The sequence below is a fragment of the Mangifera indica genome, chromosome 12 (genome assembly GCF_011075055.1).
Source record: "Mangifera indica cultivar Alphonso chromosome 12, CATAS_Mindica_2.1, whole genome shotgun sequence".
Taxonomy (NCBI): Eukaryota; Viridiplantae; Streptophyta; class Magnoliopsida; order Sapindales; family Anacardiaceae; genus Mangifera; species Mangifera indica.
The window spans coordinates 6,756,320-6,777,324 of record NC_058148.1 but is presented as its reverse complement, the minus strand read 5'-3'; the positions used below and the strand labels follow the sequence as shown (position 1 = coordinate 6,777,324).

At 34.2% G+C, this 21,005-nt stretch overlaps 2 protein-coding genes across 3 annotated transcripts; both read left to right on the top strand.

Moving 5' to 3' along the window:
• The first annotated feature begins 4,803 nt into the window (after positions 1 to 4,803).
• On the top strand, positions 4,804 to 10,688 carry LOC123192330 (putative disease resistance RPP13-like protein 1). The gene is made up of 2 exons (XM_044604841.1): positions 4,804 to 9,448; positions 9,956 to 10,688. The coding sequence occupies exon 1, from the start codon at positions 5,019 to 5,021 to the stop codon at positions 9,375 to 9,377; it is 4,359 nt and encodes a 1,452-aa protein (XP_044460776.1). The 5' UTR covers positions 4,804 to 5,018; the 3' UTR covers positions 9,378 to 9,448; positions 9,956 to 10,688.
• A 2,687-nt stretch (positions 10,689 to 13,375) lies between these two features.
• LOC123193763 (uncharacterized protein At2g29880-like) lies at positions 13,376 to 18,386 on the top strand. 2 transcript variants are annotated; one of them, XM_044606852.1, is made up of 3 exons: positions 13,376 to 13,615; positions 17,040 to 17,395; positions 17,483 to 18,386. In XM_044606852.1, the coding sequence occupies exons 2-3, from the start codon at positions 17,042 to 17,044 to the stop codon at positions 18,041 to 18,043; spliced, it is 915 nt and encodes a 304-aa protein (XP_044462787.1). In that variant the 5' UTR covers positions 13,376 to 13,615; positions 17,040 to 17,041; the 3' UTR covers positions 18,044 to 18,386. The 2 variants fall into 2 exon arrangements, with proteins under 2 accessions (XP_044462787.1, XP_044462786.1); XM_044606851.1 differs by having other exon boundaries at positions 13,377 to 13,615; positions 16,976 to 17,395.
• The last annotated feature ends 2,619 nt before the right edge of the window (positions 18,387 to 21,005 follow it).

The window sequence follows — 21,005 nt, the reverse complement described above, 5'->3', positions numbered from 1 at the left end:
GTGGATTGAACCTTAAAGCAAGTCAATTGGTTTTATGTAATATGAGTTTCGATCTCCCTTTACACACACAAAGAAAAACTTATATGCAAGTTAAATAAAGCTCTTTATAGTCTCAGACAGGCTCCTAAAGCTTGGTTTGAGAAGCTTAAGTTAGTTCTTTTGTCCTCGGGTTTTGTTCCTTTTGTGGTTGACACCAGCGTATTCATTTATCAGTTTGGTTAGGTTATCGTTTATGTATTGGTGTATGTGGATGACATTTTGTTAATAGGCAACAACACTACTCTCATTGAAACATTCATTTCCTAACTAAATAGCCAATTTGCATTAAAGGATTTAGGCTGACTATATTTTTTCTTGGTTTTGAAGTCACCAGAACTCCCAATGGTTTACATCTGTGTCAAACTAAATATGATAGGGATATCCTAACCAAAGCCGATATGCATGAGTCTAAGCCTTGTTCCACTCCATTTGCCACTGACTCAAAACTATTTCCAGAAGACAGTGACAAGTTTGATCAACCATCTTTGTTTAGAGGTCTCAAAAGAGCCTTGCAATACCTTATACTGACAGGAACTGATATATCCTATTCTGTTAATAACCTCAGCCAATTTCTTTAGAATCCTACACAACTGCAGTGGAAAGCCTATAAACGTGTATTAAGATACATTAGAGGTACACTGAACCATGGTTAGTCATTTCACAAAAACTCCAAGCTACAATTAGAGTGCTTTTCTGACTCTGATTGGGCCAGTAATCTTCAAGATAGAAGATCTACAACTGGTTATAGTCTGTTTCTTGGTACCAGCCTGATTCATGGTGTTCCAAGAAGCAGAAGGTTGTTGCTTTATCATCCACTGAAGCTGAATACTATTCACTAACACACACAACCACAGAAGTTGCTTGGATTAAAACATTATTCACTGAACTTGGGCTTGCATTTCACAAACCTCCTATCATTTGGTGTAACAACCAAAGTGCCAATGCATTGTCTTCTAATCCTGTTCTCCATGCTAGGACCAAACATATTGAGATAGATGCTCGTTACATTAGAGAATAGGTAATTGCAAAAAATGTGGTCATTCAATATGTGCCCACTGAACACCAGAAGGCTGATATTTTCACCAAGGCATTGCCTGCTTATAGGTTTTATCATCTCAAAAATGCTTTGAATGTTTGTAGTAATGATTAGTGGTTGGTGATCAATGGCTAAAGCTAACACTCTAAACTGGTTTTCACATGACTATTTATTATGCAAAGCCTATTCTATATTTTTTTTTTTGACATCCTGAATTGACTTACACATGACTAGTTGGTATGTAATGCATATTCTATGTCTTGACTGAATTGATTTTCATATGACTATTTGTTAGCTGGAGTTCTTTTTACTGTCTAATACATTTTTGTACTTGCCTGACTAGAACCTATGCAGTACACGGTCTTTTATGTTTCTAAAATCTATCTTGCTTTTGTTATCTGTTTGTTCACCTTCATGAGATTCTAAAATCATGGTCTTTTATCTGTTGGCTGAGTCCATTGAAATTCTTGACTGCACTCATACACTTTACTACCCTCATGAGATTCGTATTTTCTTGTTTTCTACTCTAATTTTGCCTCTCTCTCACCCACCACTGGTTAGTGACTATGTGAAATGAACAGTAACTTTGGTTTGTGGTGTTGAAATAGTAAAGGAAAACAGGATATTCTATACTCTATGAAGAATTTGTTGCTGTGTTATGGCAGTAGTTATGTTGCTCATTATGACTCTCTGTGCAGTGGTTTTTTTTAATTTGCTAAGCAGCTGGAACCATGACTTAGTATTATTATCTCATATACTAATCTGGGTCTGGCTTCTATACGCAGATACCTACTTGGAGTTGTTTTGTCATCAATTTTGATGAGTATATTCATGTTCTGCTACTTACTAATCCTTTCTGCTTTGTTTTTTGGTTGACTTTGCTTTTTGTTTATCTTGCTCTTTCATTTTCCCTGCACCTTTGTTTGGTGGGTCAACTGCCTAGTGCACACTTCTAATTCAACCTCAGGTATGTCAAGTATATTTCTAATATCTTGTGCTTGTTAATCTTTCTGAAAATATATACCTATAGTAAGGTCAAAAAAAAAAGAGAGGAAAGTGAGAAAAAAAAGTTGAAGAAAAAAAAAGGCCAAACGACTATTTCCCACCCAAGGTTTGATGTTTTCTCAAATGTCCCCCCTTTAACTATGGAAACACCAAACACCCACCCATGACCGGTTAGATTTAACAAAACCCTAACGCCTGAAAATTTTATCTCTTTTTGCCCCTCTAAACTTTAAAAACTAAAATTTTTCCTCAGCCTAAGTTTTAAAAAATGGTAGTTTCACCCTGGGGTTTGGTTTTGAAATCTCTGGCGACCGTTCCGGCGACCGTTCCGACTCCATTGCCGATGACCTCTCCCTCCCGAAGCAGCCTCTCCTTCCGGCGAATGCTTTCCTCCCATTTGGAGGCTCGATCGGCACCTCTGGAAAAATGACCGTCTTCCCAAACGAAGACGACGGCTTTGTCTTCGTCTGGGAAGACGAGAAACTTCGTCTTCCCCGACGAAGTTCTTCGTCTCCCAAGGCGAAGAAGAAGCCGATCAAGCCTCCAAATGGGAGGAAAGCATTCGCCGAAAGGAGAGGCTGCTTCGGGAGGGAGAGGTCGTCGACAATGGAGCCGGAACGGTCGTTGGAGATTTTAAAACCAAACCCTATGGTAAAACTGTCATTTTTTAAAACTTAGGCTGGGGGAAAATTTTAGTTTTTAAAGTTTAGGGGGGTAAAATTAGATTCTATTTTAATTTATTTTTAATATTATAGCGAAAATGACGATTTTACCCTTACCACAGTTAGGGTTTTGTTAAATCTAACCGGTCATAGGTGGGTGTTTGGTGTTTCCATAGTTAAAGGGTGGAAACTTGAGAAAACATCAAACCTTGGGTGGGAAATAGTCGTTTGGCCAAAAAACAAAAGAGGAGGGAAAAGTGAGAAAAGAAAAGAAATAAAAAAAGCAGAGAAAATAAAAGAAAAGATAAAAAAGAAAGAGCGAGACAAAAAAAGGAAAAGAGAAAAAAAACAAAAAAGGATTAAAGAGAGTCTATAGTTTCTTTTCTGCCAATCTAATCTCTTCTTAATTGATCAAAGAATGTAAGTGTTGAGATCTGTAAGTCTGGAGAAGGTTTAGATTAAGGGGGAAAGTTGTCACGCATGGGTGAGAAACACAGTTTTTGAACTGTATTTAGCCCTCAGTTGAAATTTAAATGGAAGTGCTAAGATTTGGACCAGGTCCAGATTAAAGGGGAATCTTAGCATATGGGTTGAAAGAGACATTTTCAAACTGTGGTACTTAGTTGATATGTGAAAATAGTTTCGTCCTTTCATAACAGTTGAGGGTTTATATTAATCGTACCACCCAAATATATAAGGGACAATTACACTTTCAATAAAAATTCTCTCTCCCACCTTTCTTGACCCTGTGTCTTCTCTCCTCCTCCCTCTAAACTGCTGAAGGATAAAAATTCTATCCTTCTTGATTCATTCATCTGCTCGAGTATTTAGTTTTTCTTATCAAAATTAATAGATTTTTTAAAAAAATAGATTATCTCAAAAATTAATTGTTTTAAAGATTAATTATCTTAAAAATTATTAAGTATAAATTATTACTATATTTGATAAAATTTATAAAAAAAATAGAATATATAAATAATTATTATGTTCGATTTGATGTAATAAAAAAATATTAATATATTATTTTACTTAAATTTTTTTAAGTATAATTATTTTAAAATAATTTTATATTATCTGTTATATTAATTGAAAATGAAATTATTATCATCTTACAAAATTAATAAATAAAGATATAATTATAATAAAATTAAAATTATTTTGTTAATTTTTTAATTCTTAAAGTGAAAGTGATAATTAGATTATTATCCGTATTATCTTTTATATTACTATTGATAATACAAAATTATCAAAATATTTTATTATTGATAAACTAAACAAGTTAATATAAATAATAAAAAATAAAGGACAAAAATAGTTTTTATAAAACTCTGACCAAACGCATCTTCTTGATGCAAAATCATGTTTGTACAACATCTATCGTAAATTTTATATTACTTATGTTAAATTTGTTCTTTTTGATATTAAATCTTGAATCCCTCTATAAAAACGTTCTTAATCTTGTATTAAATAAATAACATTAAAAGTTACCGGAATTGTAAAAAAAATGATAGTTAGGTTAAAAATTTAGAATAATTTTGGTCAATTGTAAGCGTTAATAGATCAAGAGTATTTTATACTTTTTAAAAATACTTGTAAGCGGTGATTAAATGTCACCTCCAAATTTTGTAGGACCTCACTGAAATTAGTTAAAACATTATGTACGACAATGTATTTAATTTTCATCCTTAACGTTTTGTTTAATAAGATTGAACTGGTGAAGGGGTTTGGACCGTTGAATTTGGTTGGCTGTGTTTGGTCGTACTTAGGTTTACAAATATTTTTATTTGTAATTAAAGGTGGTAATGAGTTATGTTAGACCAGTTCTAGAGCAATCCACTGATCTTAAAACCTACATAATAGCAGACTTTATGAGTCAGATTGACTAATGAAAAGTATGAGACGCACAAACTGACCCGACTTGGTCGGACCTAACAATTGCAGATGACGTATTAATTTTAATAAAAAATATTTTTATATTATAATAATTAATTAATTAATTTTTTAATATTTATGAAATGCTTTCAGGCAACGTCTTGGTATTGTCTTTGCAAAGCTGGAGATGCTTCTTGCTTGTTGTTTGCCCTTTTTACTTGTCTAAATTATTCTCTTTCTCTGCCTTTAGCCTCATTTGACTACCTGGTGTGTCTACACTTTCAGGCTTCTTCTGTGAAATGCTTTTGCAGAGCTCATTTTGCTTCTCACTTGTTTGCTCTTTTTGAAGTATTTGGATTATTCTCTTTGATTTGACTTTCGTTTCCCTCGTTTGTTTTTGCACCATGACTGTGGGGGAGGCTTTTCTCTCCGCTTTCCTGCAAGTGCTTTTTGACAGATTGGCTTCTCGCGAGTTTGTGGAATTATTTCGCGGCAGAAAATACGATGACTTGCTGGAAAAGTTGAAGATCACACTGCTGAGTGTTACTGCATTGCTTCATGATGCTGAGGGGAAGCAGTTTTATTATCCTGCTGTGAGAAAATGGCTGCATATGGCTAAAGGTGCCCTTTATGATGCAGAGGATATATTGGACAAGCTGGCCACTGTAGCTTTAACATCCAAGCTGGAATCTGAATCAAAAACTGAGGCAAATCAGGTAGCCAATTGGCGACTCATTTCGAGCCCTCTTAGTCCTTTTAGTAGAGGCGTCGATTTCGAAATAAATAAGATAATTGAGAAGCTGGAACTTGTTGCTAAATATAAAGATGTTCTAGGTTTGAATGATGATGTTAAAGGGAGATTATCTGGAAGCAAACAAAGATTACCCACAACTTCTCTAGTTGATGAATCTTGTGTATATGGTAGGGATAAAGATAAAAACATTATTATTGAATCGCTGTTAATCGATGACTCAGGTAATCGTAAAGTTTGTGTAGTTCCTGTAGTTGGCATGGGCGGCATTGGTAAGACTACCCTTGCTCAACTCGTGTATAATGACAGCAGAGTGGAGAAGCATTTTGATTTGAGAGTTTGGGTTTTTGTTTCTGATCAATTCGATGTAACAAGGGTGATAAAAACAATTCTCACTTCTGTCACTTCAAAATCTGTTGATTTTGATGATTTGAATCTGCTGCAAGTTAGTTTGAGGGAGAAATTGGCAGGAAAGAGATTTTTGCTTGTTCTAGATGATGTTTGGAGTAGGAGAAATAATGATTGGGATCTCATATGGAATCCATTGAAAACAGGGGCAACAGGAAGTAAAATTATTGTAACTACTCGAGATAGCAATATTGCAGCAAGTATAGGCACAGTTCCAGCTCATCCGTTGGAATTTTTATCATTTGAAGATTGTCTGTCTGTTTTCATGGACCATGCATTTGAGAATCAAAACTTTAATTCAATGCCAGATCTGGTGGCTATTGGAAATGAGATTGTGAACAAGTGTGAAGGTCTACCCCTGGCGGCGAAGATACTGGGAGTTCTTCTGCACTCTAGACAGAAAGGGGAATGGTATGATGCATCAAATTGGAATATATGGGATCTACCAGATGATGAAGGTGATATTCTTCGGACTATAGGATTAAGCTACCATCATCTTCCTCCTCACTTAAAGCAGTGTTTTGCATACTGTTCGATTTTTCCATCAGATTATGAATTTGACAAGGAGTCACTGGTTCTTTTATGGATGGCAGAAGGTTTTCTGCAGCAACCAACAGGTGAGAAGAAGTTGGAAGAAGTAGGTGGAGAATATTTTGATGAGCTAGTCTCAAGGTCATTTTTTCAACAATCTGTTCACAACAGTTCACTTTATGTAATGCATGGCCTCATGAAAGAATTAGCTCAATTTGTTTCTGGAGATTATTGCTTCAGATTGGAGGACAAGGTGATGAATGGTTACCGAAACAGAATTTTTGACAAGGCTCGACATTCATCATATAATCGTAGTAGACGGGAAATGCTCAGAAAATTTGATGCCTTCTATGGAGTTGAGTGCTTACGCACTTTTCTGCCATTGGACCCAACAGGAGAAATTGGAGCAAGCTTTTTGGCTAATCAAATTCCCCATATTCTCTTGCCAAAGCTAAAATACCTGAGAGTGCTGTCTTTCAGTGCCTGCCGCATCACTGAACTGCCAAATTCAGTTGGCAAATTGAAGCATCTTCGCTACTTAGATCTTTCTCGCTCGGCAATCAAAACTTTGCCTGGCTCAATAGGATCTCTTTATAATTTACAAACTTTAATCTTAGTAGAATGCTATTCTCTGAGTAAGTTGCCCTCAGAGATAGGAAACTTAACAAACCTTCGACATCTCCTGATTAGTGGAAGCAGGTTAATAGAGATGCCTCCGCGAATGTGTAGATTGACAAATCTTCAAACGTTGTCTCATTTCGTTGTGGGTAAAGAAAGTGGATCTGGAATTGGAGACCTGAAGGACATTCATCAACTTCAGGGAACACTTCTTATTTCAGGACTGCAAAATGTGGTTGGTTTCACTGATGCAATAGAGGCAAATTTAAAGGACAAGAAGGATTTGACTCAGTTGACGTTACAATGGAGTAACGATTTTGAAGATACAGTGAAAGACACAGATGAAGAGGAAGTATTTAAAACCCGCCAACATCACAGAAACCGAAAGGATCTTGCCATGAGCAGCTATAAAGTTCCACGATTTCCAAGCTTCAGAGAAACCCTGGAAGCTTATAGGCAGGAATCTGTTGAATTGCAGTTGGATAGTAGTAGTGATTTGGATGATTCAAGGAATGAAAGAATTGAAACAGATGTACTTGACATGCTGCAGCCACACAAAAACATAGAAAAACTCGTTATCAAGGACTACGGAGGTACAAGATTTCCCAGTTGGATTGGATCCCCATTATTCTTCAATCTGGGATTCTTGCAACTTAGTAACTGTCCAAAGTGTCAGTTTTTACCACCATTGGGACAATTACCATCACTTAAAGACCTTACCATTGAAGGAATGAGAGGAATTAAAATGGTGGGTACAGAATTCTATGGTGATGGTTGCTCTTTTGTTCTACCTTTTCCATCATTGGAGACTTTAAAATTTGAGAACTTGTCAGCCTGGGAGGAGTGGTCTTCTAGTGGACTTGAAGGCATGGATGACTTTCCTCAACTTCAAAGTATTGAAATTCGAAATTGTCCTAAGCTGAGAAAATTCCAGCAACACTTTCCTACCTTGAAGAAAATGACTATCAGTGGTTGTGAAAAACTGGAAGCTCTTCCAAGCCATCAGACACTTGACAGCTCAAACAAATGCAGAGATTTCTCTTGCCTCCTCGAACTTTCTATTTGGTCGTGCCCAAATTTGATGGAGTTACCAACTTGCTTTCCTTCCTTGATAATACTTCAGATAGATGGATGCCAAAAATTAAGAACACTTCCAAAGCTTCCTTCAATTTCTGAACTAGAATTGACCAACTGTGATGACAAGGTGGTAGAGGGCATTATTGGACAGTCTTCACTTACCTACATTCGTATACGTCAAATTCACAATCTAAGATTTCTGGTTGAAGAATTTTTTCAAGACTTAACAGCTCTTAAAGAATTACAGATCTCTCAGCTAGGTCAGCTCACAACTTTATCAAATAATATTGGATTGCAAAGCCTTCTTTCTCTCCAACTACTAGAAATTTCAGGATGTCCATACTTGAAGGAGTTGCCAGATAACTTGTACAAACTTACATCTCTTAAAGTGTTGAGGATTTGGAGTTGTCCTTCACTCGTGTCATTAACGGGGTTGCCCTCCACGCTTTTGGGTCTTGAAATCAAAACCTGTGGGGCCTTGCAGTTTTTACCGGAAGGGATGATACATGAATCCTGCAGAAGCAAGAATCCCTTCTCACTTGAATATTTGTTTATTGAAGAGTGTGCTTCTCTTATATCTCTACCAAGAGATGAGCTCTCTGGGTCACTTAAAGAACTTGAAATTCAAAACTGCTGGAACTTGGAGTCCCTTCCGGAGGAGATGATTTGCAACAGTAGTTTGCTTGAAATCTTGAAAATTTCTGGGTGTCATTCTATCAAATCCTTCCCAAAAGCTACTTTTCAGTTGCCCAATGCCCCATCTAACATTGTCATGAAACTTAAGGAGCTTATTATCAGCAATTGTATGAACCTTGAGTCATTACCTGAAGGACTGCACAACCTTACATTACTTGATTACTTGGAAATATCTGACTGCCCTCGTCTCCAGTCTTTTTCCAAACCTGGCTTGCCTGCCTCAATGATCCGGTCAATTAGAATCTCTAATTGCCAGAATCTTAGGTTTCTGCCAAATCGGATGTATAGCCTTACATGTCTTGAAGAACTATGCATTAATAGTTGCTCCAGTCTTGTGTCATTTCCAGAGGGCGGGCTTCCTGCCAATCTTATATCACTTTCAATCCTGGATTGCAAAAATCTCAAGCCTTCATCACAATGGGGCCTTCACAAACTCACTTGTCTCACCGAATTCTCCTTTGGTGGATGTCAGGAGTTAGTATCATTTCCAGAAGGCTGGTTGTTGCCTGCCAATCTGTCCTCGCTTCATCTTGAGCACCTGCCAAATCTTAAATCCCTACCCAAGGGACTTAAGAACCTTCAAAATCTTGAATCTCTGGAAACATGGAATTGCGACAGCCTCCGAACTGCGCCAGAAGAAGAACTGACTACAGTGCTTCTGAGTCTTTGGGATGTTTTTTGACATACAGATAACATTTTTGTCTACTCCTATGTAAACATAGTGAAGTCTTTTCCTATGGGACAGTGATATTGGTGAGTTTCATTTTTGCAATTTTGTTTTCAGAGTCCCCATTTGCTTTATTCTCACAAATTGTTGATGACACAGCTATTACTTTGTCCTCAATATGATTTCTAGTAGGTAATTACAGGACTTCTTTTTGTTCACATAAAGGAAAGAAAACATTGTAATTTTAGTATGAAAGTTCTAAAATTTGATCTTATAATGCCTCTGCTTCTTTCAAAAGAAATAAACTTTTTACCAGATTCATAGTTTTGAAATAACCATTTCTGCATCAATATTGTTTACCAGATTCCTTTATTTACTGCTCTTTTAGTTATTTCTTGTAATTTTTTAATTGTAAAATTATTCTGGCTTTTTAAATTTTATTACAATAACTTTTGGTGTCATATTATTAATTTTTAGTTCAATAAATATATGGTATAGTAGAAGTATAAACTTAACAAATGACACTTTGCCAGCTATACATATATTGTTGGACTAACTTGGATTACCTATATGCGGATATGCAAAATTTTCAGGCTGGAATGTCCGCTTGAAAGATGTTTCCAAAACCCAACTGCTCTTGAAGAATAATTCTCTTTTCTGGGGAAGCTCACAACTTTATCAAATGACATTGGATTTCAGAACCTCTGTTCTCTCTGACTGCTCGAAATCACAGGGTGTACTTAAGGAGTTGCCGCAGAATTTGGAATTGCCCTTCACTTTCTCATTTCCTGAAGTAGGCCTTCCCTTCTCTCTTATGGGTCTTGAAATCAGAAGTTCTGAGTTTCTGGTTGAAATGATGATTCTCAAACTTCACAAGAGCAAAACTACCTTGTTACTTGAGCATTTGGCCACTGAAGGATGTTCTTCTGTCAAATCTTTATCAAGAGACCTGCTGTCTGGAACTCTTGAAGGACTTGAAATCCTATCTTGCAGTCCATTTCAGAGTATACGATTCATCATAGTAGTTCTCTTGAAATCTTGAAAGTGACTGATTGTGATTCTGTTAAAAAGCTTCCCTGAATCTATTTTTCAGTTGCCCACTATAGTATCCCGAAATTGCTATCAGTGTTTGCAGGAACCTGGAGTCCTTGCCCCAAGGCCTACATAACCTTGCGTCTCTTCATCAGTTGGAAATAGCAGATTGTTCACTTCTTTTACGATTTCCAGGACCAGGCTCTCACCTATATGCTAAAAACAAGTAGAATATTGAATTGCCAAAACCTCAAGTTTCAATCAAATTGCATTTATAGCCTTCCATCTCTTCAAGAATTACGAGTAAGTGCTACTCCAATTTAATGTCTTTCCATAGGGTAGGATGCACACGAACACTGTTTATTGCAATTCTATCACATTCAAACGTGACATTTTCAGATAGTTATGTCATTACATTGGTGCAAATTCACACATCAACATTTTGTCACCAGGAGATCTTTGAAAAGCTCTCTTCAAGCTTTTACTCTTTCTCATTTCTCCGTTTTGTCACCCAACACTTTTTACTCTTGTCACTCATTTTTTGGTCATAACCGCCACCTCCTCTATTGCTTTCATGTACATTGTTGCCTCAATGGTAAGGATGTTCTCAATGACGACTTCATTTCCACTTGCAAGTCAATTTTGATCTCAAATTTCTCGTAATTGCCAATATGCCTAAGAGAATGAAACCTTTTGATACTTCTGTTGTGTCCAAGGAAGTTTCAATGTTGCCAAAAACTCCATAGAGTAGACTAGACATGTCAAATAGGTTGAATTAACTTATAGCCTGACCAGAGGTATGACTAAAAAACTTGACCTAGAAAGGCACGACCCACTAACGTAGTAGGTTGTGCCAAGCGCATAGGCCTTTTGAGCTCAATTTGGCTTGATACTGTTCACGTCATTTAAAAAAAATTTTAATTGTTTTAATTTCTTAAGCATGTTGCAGCTTTCCCACTCACTTAAAATTTGTAAATATTTTATTTTGAAAAAATTTTTAATTTTTTAATTTTTTAATTTTTTCCTACATAAACCCACTCTCCCGCACTCTTAAAATCACATACATTAAATCTAATTTTTTAATCTTTCATTCTCTCTCTACATTCTCATCTTTTAATCCCTTTCAAATTCAACATTTTCTTTATTCAATTTTAATATTTTTATTTCAATTTCATTTTATATTTTATTCATTCAATTTTTTATTAATTTTTTGTGTTTGGTTTTTAATAAAAAAAAATTTTAAATAAAATAATTATTTAAATTTACTAATATAAATTTCCTTTCAAATTAATATAGTTGAGGATCAAAATTACAAATCGATCATCTAAATCATATTTTGTTTATATTTTTGAATAATATAAAATCATTTTCTATTACAGTTGTTGTATCTAATTAAAAGAACTCTTTATTTTATTAATATCATCACGATAAACTTGTTTTCTTTAACCACTTATTCGTGGTTTACCCTACACTTGAATTAGATAACTATATTTCATATGTTCTACTAACAAGAAGAATCGAATAACTTGTTCACATGATCTTCAGATAATATCACTCGTAATTTTGGGTGTACCTATTACCATTATTATTCTTTAATGTCCATTAACAATATAATTTTTTTTTTTCCAATTCTGTAATTATTAATTTAAAAAAAAAATATTTTTATAATGAAAAAACATAATCCGTTCTAAAAAGAAAATTTGTGTAAGCGATTGAAACAATTTCACTTTTGTAGATTCTATTACAATGTATATAGTGCACCTATTTTTAATCAATTGATTATACAAAAATGAAGTCGATCCAATCATTTGAACATATTTTTTGTTCAAAACATATTAAGTATTTTAATTATCAAAACATTTTAAAAAAACATAATAATTAATAAAATTGTAAACAAAATACATATTAAGTTGCTAATAGATATTAACGGAATAATGACAATAATAGATATAAAAAAAATGTGAGAGACATTGTGGGACGAGACAATAAATAATAAAAAATAATTTTATATTATTTGAAAATATAAACAAAATATGATTTAGATGATCCACTTGTAATTTACGATTTTGGATTGTATTAATTTGAAAAAAAAATTATATTAGTAAATTTGAATAATTATTTTTTAATTTATTCTTTTATTAATATGAAAACGGATTAGCCAGTGTGCCTGCCTGCATAGTCCCTAATATGATACGACTATGTCATAACCCTTTTCATTTTTATGGGCCAACCTGATACAAAGCTCACGATTGTGTGGGGCTTAGGTCCGACACAGCCCACAGGCCCAAAGGCTACATCGAAGCCAGCCCACACAACCCATCACTGTCTATAAAGCCGACACAAGGCTTTGCTTCGTATGTCTTCCATTATCACAAGGTAATTATTTCATAAATTTGTTTAAAATAATATGAATAATCTTGGGTCAATGTCAATCCTTATCACATGGTGTCAAATGCAAATTTAAATTTTTATTACTTATTTATGCCGACCGGTTTTAGACTCGCACATGTCTTCTCTTGGTAAGATCTAATTTAAACAACTAAAAAAATTCGTTGTCTTAATTATTTTACTATTAATATAATACTTAAGGTGAATTATTAAAACAAATAATCTTGTAATAGTCAAATAATTAATTAATAAATTTTTTTTATCAATATTAAATAATATTATAATAAAAAATTAGGTATATAAATAATAAATATAATTTGAGTATAAATAATAATATATTATTATATTTTAAACGATTTTAAATTAAAAATAAAATAATATTTAATTATATAAAAATATATTATATTTATATTAAATTTGTATTAATTATTTAAATATATGATATTTCTCGTATTATAACCTACTCTCACAAAAAAAAAAAGAGTTTATTTTATTTTGTCTTACTAATAAAATATTTTAGTTATATCTGTTTCCACGTGGCAGTCTATGATAGAATGGTGATCAACTATGAGACCCACGAGTAACACTAGATAGAAAATTTCTTAACACGCGTTTGGTTTTCGAGAAAGTGTTTTTCTCCGCTGGGAAAATTTTTTAACACTTCATATAAATAATTTTTCGCGACAAACAGGAAGAAAAAAGCGAACCCTAAGTACCGTCTAATGATTTTAAATAACAGTTTCCTTCTGCGATCTTCTTGACGCGGTCTCTGTCTCCACCTCCGCCTCCTAGTTTTTCACGGCGATCAGATTACAGCCAATTCAGTCGCTCAGGTATCTATTCAACTATCTGAATGTGTTTCTGAGCTCAAATTCGTTCATTTTAGAGCCAACTGCACATTTTCAGAGGGAGAAACTTTATATAAATGGTCAACATTGTTGACCTTTTGCATTGAGCTGCTGTAGTCCTGTAGTTTCTTGCATGTTGTACTAATGGCGTGGCAATGTTGTTTTAATAATCCTATGATTTTTTATTGTTAACATGTGATTTTGTTAATTCTTCTTAGCTTTTTTCATTTATGTTTTTTGAATTTGCTATAGAAGTAATATTTATCATGCAAAATTTGGAAGAACGGCCAGAACAACTTACAAAAGAGTGTCTAATTTTGCTGACCTTTTCTTTAAGTTAACGGTTTCTTTCACTGAAAATTGAGTTAAGATGTTAAATCTGACTTGCCTATCTTGTTATGGCAATAAAAAATGTTATCCTATTGAAGAAATGCTTGCTTCACTTGGAGGAAGCTTAGGAAATGAGGGATTGCTTTAGCTTTCAACTAATTCTTGTAAGATTGTGAACTGTAAAGTCAGGCTCATTGACTATTTTTTTCTTTGTGGATAATTTAATTCTCTTAGATATACAAGTATTAAGCAACTCAGATAACCCACTCTGTACATTTTGATTCTGGGATACATTAACGATTAATGTATTCATTATCCATAATTTAGTATATTTTAACTATGAATGGATTTAAGTCGCATGTGCTATCAAGTAAAAGGCATTGTATGAGGTGCTGCATAAGGAATGTTTATGGTATGTCGTCGGGAGACTTTTAAACTATGGTGAAGTCAAATTCTTAATTGTTATCTAGTGGGTATTTGTTGCTCGATTCAATGAATGTTGTGTACTGATGGTTATACAATGGAAAACAACTGTATTATCATAGTTTTTATTGGCTTAAATGATGTATCACTCTTTGAATATTCTGTATCCCTTTTATCTCTTTCTCTTGTGCTGATAATGGTGATTTCACTGCTTACTGAAGCACCAATCAATGATGTATGTTATGTACTATTAATTGATCTACATAATATACTATAAATTGATGTATATAGCCAACTATCTTCATTCTTGGATGTCTGAGCCCACCGCCACAAGAAAGAAAAGCTTCCCGCCTTAAGAACTGACAGTCAAATTATGCTCTTCAGTCACTACGGCCAAGATCTGCCAGCTGTTAAATGAGAATGGTCTATGGTTTTGGCAACTGCCATGTAAGAGTTACTAGCCAACATTTAACCTCCCTCCTAGAAGATAGACTGGCCAACTTGCTTACTTGCCTTTAGGGTTGGCCTTAGTAGGAGAAGAGCCAAAGGCCAAAAGAAGAGTGAACGACTAACCTCCTTAATAGCATAAAAGCCAGCAGTTCTTCCCTCATTTTTGACTCCAGGCCTAAGAGCAAGGCAAAAAAGACTTGATTAAACCTATCCGTAGGTCACTCTTAACCTCTGTCTTTTCAGTTTCCCTTCATTTAGCATTATCCGGGGAAAGAAGAAAGACTTTAAAGATACCATTTGTTGATTCTTTTTTTTTAGAACTAAGTGGTATGGTAGTGCTAGTGAGTAGAATCCCACAGCCAGGACTAGGACCTGGGTAGAACTGCATTATAGCATTGGGGGTAACCTGCATGACCCTCCCAAAGTTTTGAAAAGAAAAAAAAATTCAGTTTTTATTAAGTCATCAGTATGTTTACTTCTTGGACCCCTTAAAATGTGACCTCACAAGCTTTGTTTAATATTTGTTGAACAGTCACCTGTACCTTAACTGTGACCTGAGTATTAAAGATATGGCTGAAAGTTTCTGACACAATTTGGCATCAAATGATGTTAATTAAGCTTATTATTGCAATGTGCCTGTGTTTTTGTTTTCTGACTTAATGATTTTGATTTTTTAAGCACTTTAACTTGTGCATCTGTCCACTAAATAAAGGAAAAGCATTACCAGTAAATTTATGCAGCTATACTTTTTCTTTTATGGAAAGCACTTTGTCCCTATGCCCAGAATTGTTAGGATGTAGGACAGCACCTGGAAAGTGCATACCAACTTTTACAATGAGTTATGGTGAAGGCATCTTACCTGATAAAAATGTGATTCAGAAAATAGAATGGGTGTAATATTAAACATATCTTTGTTTATAGAATTGGGGTTGAGAAAGATGAATCTGGTTGCTGCTATATAGCCAGGATATAAATATTTCACTAAAATAATTTTGTTGTGGGTATATCTAGAGTTTTGCCACTTAAATAAAAGCTTAGGCGTAGGTATTTTAGAATTTTGGAAAGACAATCTTGAAAGTTGAAGATGATAACTTTCAGGTGTTTGTGTTCAAGAATTCAATATGTAGTACTGAAGGGGGCAAAAAGTGTGAAGAAGATTTTTCTCAGCCTCACATCTACAGTCTATGTGCACGGACCTTAGGCTCCATGGAATCATAGGGTAAGAACTTGTTAAAAGAGAGGTTTTTTTTTTTTTCCCCTGAAAACTCTACAACAGCATTGGCTGCCGGGAACTCTTTATTTTAATTGGCAATGATCCAATTTATGGACTTTAACCATCAAGGCATCAAGCTTGTGAAGAGGTTTAACAATGTTCCACACATTGTTGCCATGGCTCATCTGCTGCAAATTTGGAATTGTTTGCCAGTGGGAACTGAATTTACAATGCTGTATCACTCTCGAATATCAGTCTTACATCCTACTCTTTTGCTCCTGCATACCTATTAGCCTTTTTTCCTTTCTGTTTGTTTGACCAGAAAATCCAGCAACTATTGCTCATGAACTTAAGATTTGTAGGATGTTTGGGTCCAGTTTAGCCCACCTATATGAATTCTACACAGTGACTCACAGCCCTTAATCCCTATAGCTTAAAGGTTACCCTTGACAGCATTTTAGGTTTACTTTCCTAAATAATTTATATTTTCGTGACGTTTTGGCAAGACTATAGTATATTCTCCACTGAAATTTATCATAATTAGGATATAAGAGAAAAAAAGAAAAAGAATTCTGGAAGCTAGAATGCCTATAGTTATAAATGATTATTAGGTGAAATGTCAATTTCATAATCAGAAATTGCTTCATGTCTGCTAAGTGCTTTATTATTATTTTTTATTCTCTTAAGTTGGTTTTAGATTCAAACAAGCATAATTTGAATGCAATGTGTGCTTAACATCATGCTTTTATTTGTAAATTTGACTGTCATCTCATTTTTGTTTTTTTATTTAGTTAATCATCAAAGCCAAAAAGTAGGCATTCCCTGATTTCATTTTTTCATTTCTGTCATCATTATTGTAGATGATCTTGGAACTATTATAACCATCTTACTGACTGCTTGGATTATGCCTTTGATTTTCTGTTGAACAGTGTGCTGAATTGTGCTCTATTATAAAGCACATATATGTGGTTATACGTTTTCTTACTGGTTTAGGAATGGACCAATATGACTTTCAAGGACAGAGAAAGGAGATGAGGCATAAAGGAAGAAATGTTTTGTGGTCAATTGCAATGGACAAGTGTCTAATTGAAGCTCTTGCAGTTCAGGCTAGAACTGGGAATAAAATTGACAAATGCTTTAATGAGAATGCATACTCTGGTGCCTGTTATGCAGTGAACTCTCGTTTTAATTTAAACTTGAATAATCAAAAAGTTGTTAATCGTCTAAAGACAATTAAGAAAAGATATAAGGTAATCAGGGATTTGCTCAGTCAAGATGGATTTCATTGGAACCCAACTACGAAGATGATTGAATGTGAAGATGATGATCTATGGAAGAGATACCTTATGGTAATTTCCCCTGCTGGTCTTAAATTAACCCAATTTGTCATTCTTTTGTTTAATGCTAATGAGCTTCACTTCAAATCAATGGAATAGGCGCACCCTAATGCCAAAGGATTTCGAGGAAAGCAGATTGAGATGTATGATGAGCTAAAAATTGTTTGCGGAAATTATCAAGCACCTAGTCGTTGGGCTAAGACAAAGAATGGAAGCCATCCAACTGAGGTTAAGAACTGTGAAGATGACTCTGCATCATTCCTTTCACCAAATTCTGAAGATGCAAGTGATACAGATGGAACAGAATCATACAACGGATCCCCAGAGTATATGCAAGATGGTAATCAAGATCCTCCTCTTGCACCACCTCTGAGACAACTTCCAAAACGACCTCGTGACTCAGAGGCTCTTCAGGATGCCATGTTGGCTGTGGCTTCAAGCATGCGGCGCTTAGTTGATGCCTTGGACCATAGTAAAACTGCAATCAATGCGTTTGAACTGTTGGAGGCTGTGATGGAGATCGATGGTCTGGAAGAGGCAAAACAGATGTATGCTTTTGAGTATTTGAATGCAGATCCTATTAAAGCCAGAGCCTTCATGACATATAATGCTCGAATGAGAAAGATATATTTGTTTCGACAGTTTTGGTGGTGGGAATGACCAAGCCTTACCTTGGGATATTTTTGTTATATAGATTATAGAATCACAGGAATACTTCATTGGCAAATGTTGCAAATGTTTACACATTAAACGTTTTTAATAATGATGTTTGGAGTTGAATGTACAGATATTAGATGTTCTCAAGGTTAGCATTTATGCGTAGAAGTTGGTGACACAGAGAAAAGGTTTCCAGAAATCATTTCCAGCCTCTGTTCCAAAGTGAAGCTAGTTCTAGGTGTAAGATCGTCATCTTTTCTTGCTTCTTCGCATTGTTTTCTGGTAACATTGTACTTGTGGACATTCATCTTTTGGCAGTATGAATTTTACCGTGCATTAGCTGGTTTCTACTGTTTTCAGTTAGCTTTTTGTCAAAAAATTTTGCATTGTTTAGCTGTCTATGACATTTCATGCAACTATGCTTTAACAAGAAGAGCACTGAAGACGTTACCGGGGTTCTTTCTCTGGAACTCTTCTACCAGACAAAGAAAGAGCATAAAGATTCTCTCTCCATGAAGAGTCATGAGAATGGTGATCTGGGAAAGATACTTGGTATAACACATTGCTCATACCAATAATGAAGGTAAACTTTGCTTAGAGTAATTTAACTATTGGACGCTTTAGACTAAACTGTCTCTCAAAACGGATGAGATGAACGTGATATGAATCTGAAGTGAATACCAACTTAAAATAAAAGGAAATATTATACTTTTCATTGGTATTTTCTAAAACTTTATAATCAATTTGTGTGGATGAATTTCATAAAATCAAGTCTATCTACAACTAATTAATTTATCAATTAATAAATTCTCAATAATCTCAACATTTGTCTGAAAAATGAATGTGCTGTGCGAAGAAGGGTGGTTTTCCACCCAAGTAACAAATGATAGAGTGGTGGCTTTTCCACCAAAGCAATAAAGGAGTGGCATTAAACTCTTGGGTAGGTGCATTTAATATGGGCAATGCGAAGGCATTATAAAAAGCCATAATTTCTCTCATTTTGTAAGAAAAGAAAGACGCATCATCAGTTTCATTTGAAAGTTTATATATATACGCTATTCTTTTTACTTTGCTAGTTTCAGTCCCTAGTTTTTTGCCTCTCAATTTCCTTTGTTATATTTCTCTCTTATTCATCTCTCCATATTTCTATCACGTTATCAATACTATCTACTCAAGTTATAGACTCTAAAATTGATATAGACATGTATTTGATAAACAGTATAACAATGTAAATAATTCTTAAGGAGCTAAAGTAAATACGATTTTACGGTTAATGAATCTGATTGAAGACTCTAAAAGAGTCATAGTTTTGTTGAATAATAAAACTAAATTAAACATTAATGATACATTATATTCAAGTAGATCAAGAAAAAATCTACTTAATTTTAAAAATATAAAAAATAATGATTATCATATGCAAACTATGAATGAAAATAATAGATAATTTTTTTGTATAACTTGTGATGCATTTGGTTAAAGGTGTGTACTTGAAAAATTACTTGCTTTATCATCTAGATTGTATTGTATAATTATAAAGACAATTAAAATTTACACAGTATTGAATCAAAAGTTTTTAGATTCAAAAATTTTTATACTTTGATATGATCGTCTAAATCACCTAAAATACCGTGGTTGGTTTTACTATTGATTTGGGTGTGGAAAAGCATTTGTTTTTTACCATCTCCAAAGGTTGTCATCCATGTGGAATATGGCAATTAAATGGTCATGGTAAAATTTAAATAGTATAATTATAGAGAAATTAAATCCGAAAAGGCTGGGTTAAGCGGGAGCGCATATGTATGACCCCTCCAACTTTGCCTGAAAAATATTTATCAACTACTACTCAAAAATTCACAATTTCAACATTTTGATTTTCTTTTTCAGAAAAAAAGGGCATCTGGATCAATCCTTGTTGATGTATCGACCCAAGTTGCGGCCTTCACACCATCTCATGTAGCTTCAGTGTCTGTTTTCATGATCCATGAAGATGAAACTGAAAAAAGTTTAACGGGTTGAATATCACCAAATGGTAGCAAAAGATATTTTTTTTTATATGAATACATTGAATCTTGCAAAATTCTTGACTGAAAATACTTCTAAGCTCAAAGATGATTAGTGTGTTGATCAAATTATTAGTGCTTTAAAGAACGACCTAAGAATTATGAATATTTAGATCGTAAATATAAAATTGAGGATGTTGGATCCAAAAAGTTTGTAGTGGGACGATTCTTAGACTATAAATGGTCCACTCCAAAGTTATCATCAATTAAAGGGCAAAAGATCCAAGTGGTATTACATAAAATTCATTTTGAGAGGACAATTTTTAGTGAAACCTTCCAAGCAATTGCCATTATTGAGAAATTACCTCCCATTTGGAAAGATTTTATTTAGAAAGTACATAAATATGTACATATTTGATATATATTATCATGTGATTGAATGATTTTGAATTATAGATGATACAAATAAATATGTATTTATTTACGTACTCAAAATAAATAAGTATAGTATTACTTTTTTATCATTTACACATTAATATCATCTACAAATATGCAACACGATAACAGGGAGAATTTTCCAGTCTCATTCTCATTATTATATAAAATTGACGTCTATGATGCAGCCAAGTTCCTCTAAACCCAGTTCAGCAATCGTCCAACACACAAGGGTCCAAACAACACGATATCAATTACTTTGTCACAGTGATTCTTGTGTCTGTATGCTCAAAATCATCTAGTAAAATGAATAACAAAGCACATACGGACCGGCCAGCTCCAATCTGATTACGAAAGGATAATACATGTAGTCAGTCATTCATGCATACATAATGGCACGTGCTCATACTTAAATGATACGCAAGGTGGTCAGATATATTCAGTTTACATGGTTTGAATTTGTACACAACAGTTACACCCAAACTGCTCCTAGGATCTTTTTAGGGATCAAGTCTTGGTTATTGTAGTAT

Coding starts and splice junctions, on each gene's coding strand:
- LOC123192330 (XM_044604841.1), top strand. CDS start 5,019: ATGACTGTGGGGGAGGCTTTTCTCTCCGCTTTCCTGCAAGTGCTTTTT.
- LOC123193763 (XM_044606852.1), top strand. CDS start 17,042: ATGGACCAATATGACTTTCAAGGACAGAGAAAGGAGATGAGGCATAAA. Junction 17,396..17,482: donor TATGGAAGAGATACCTTATG/GTAATTTCCCCT, acceptor TCAATGGAATAG/GCGCACCCTAATGCCAAAGG.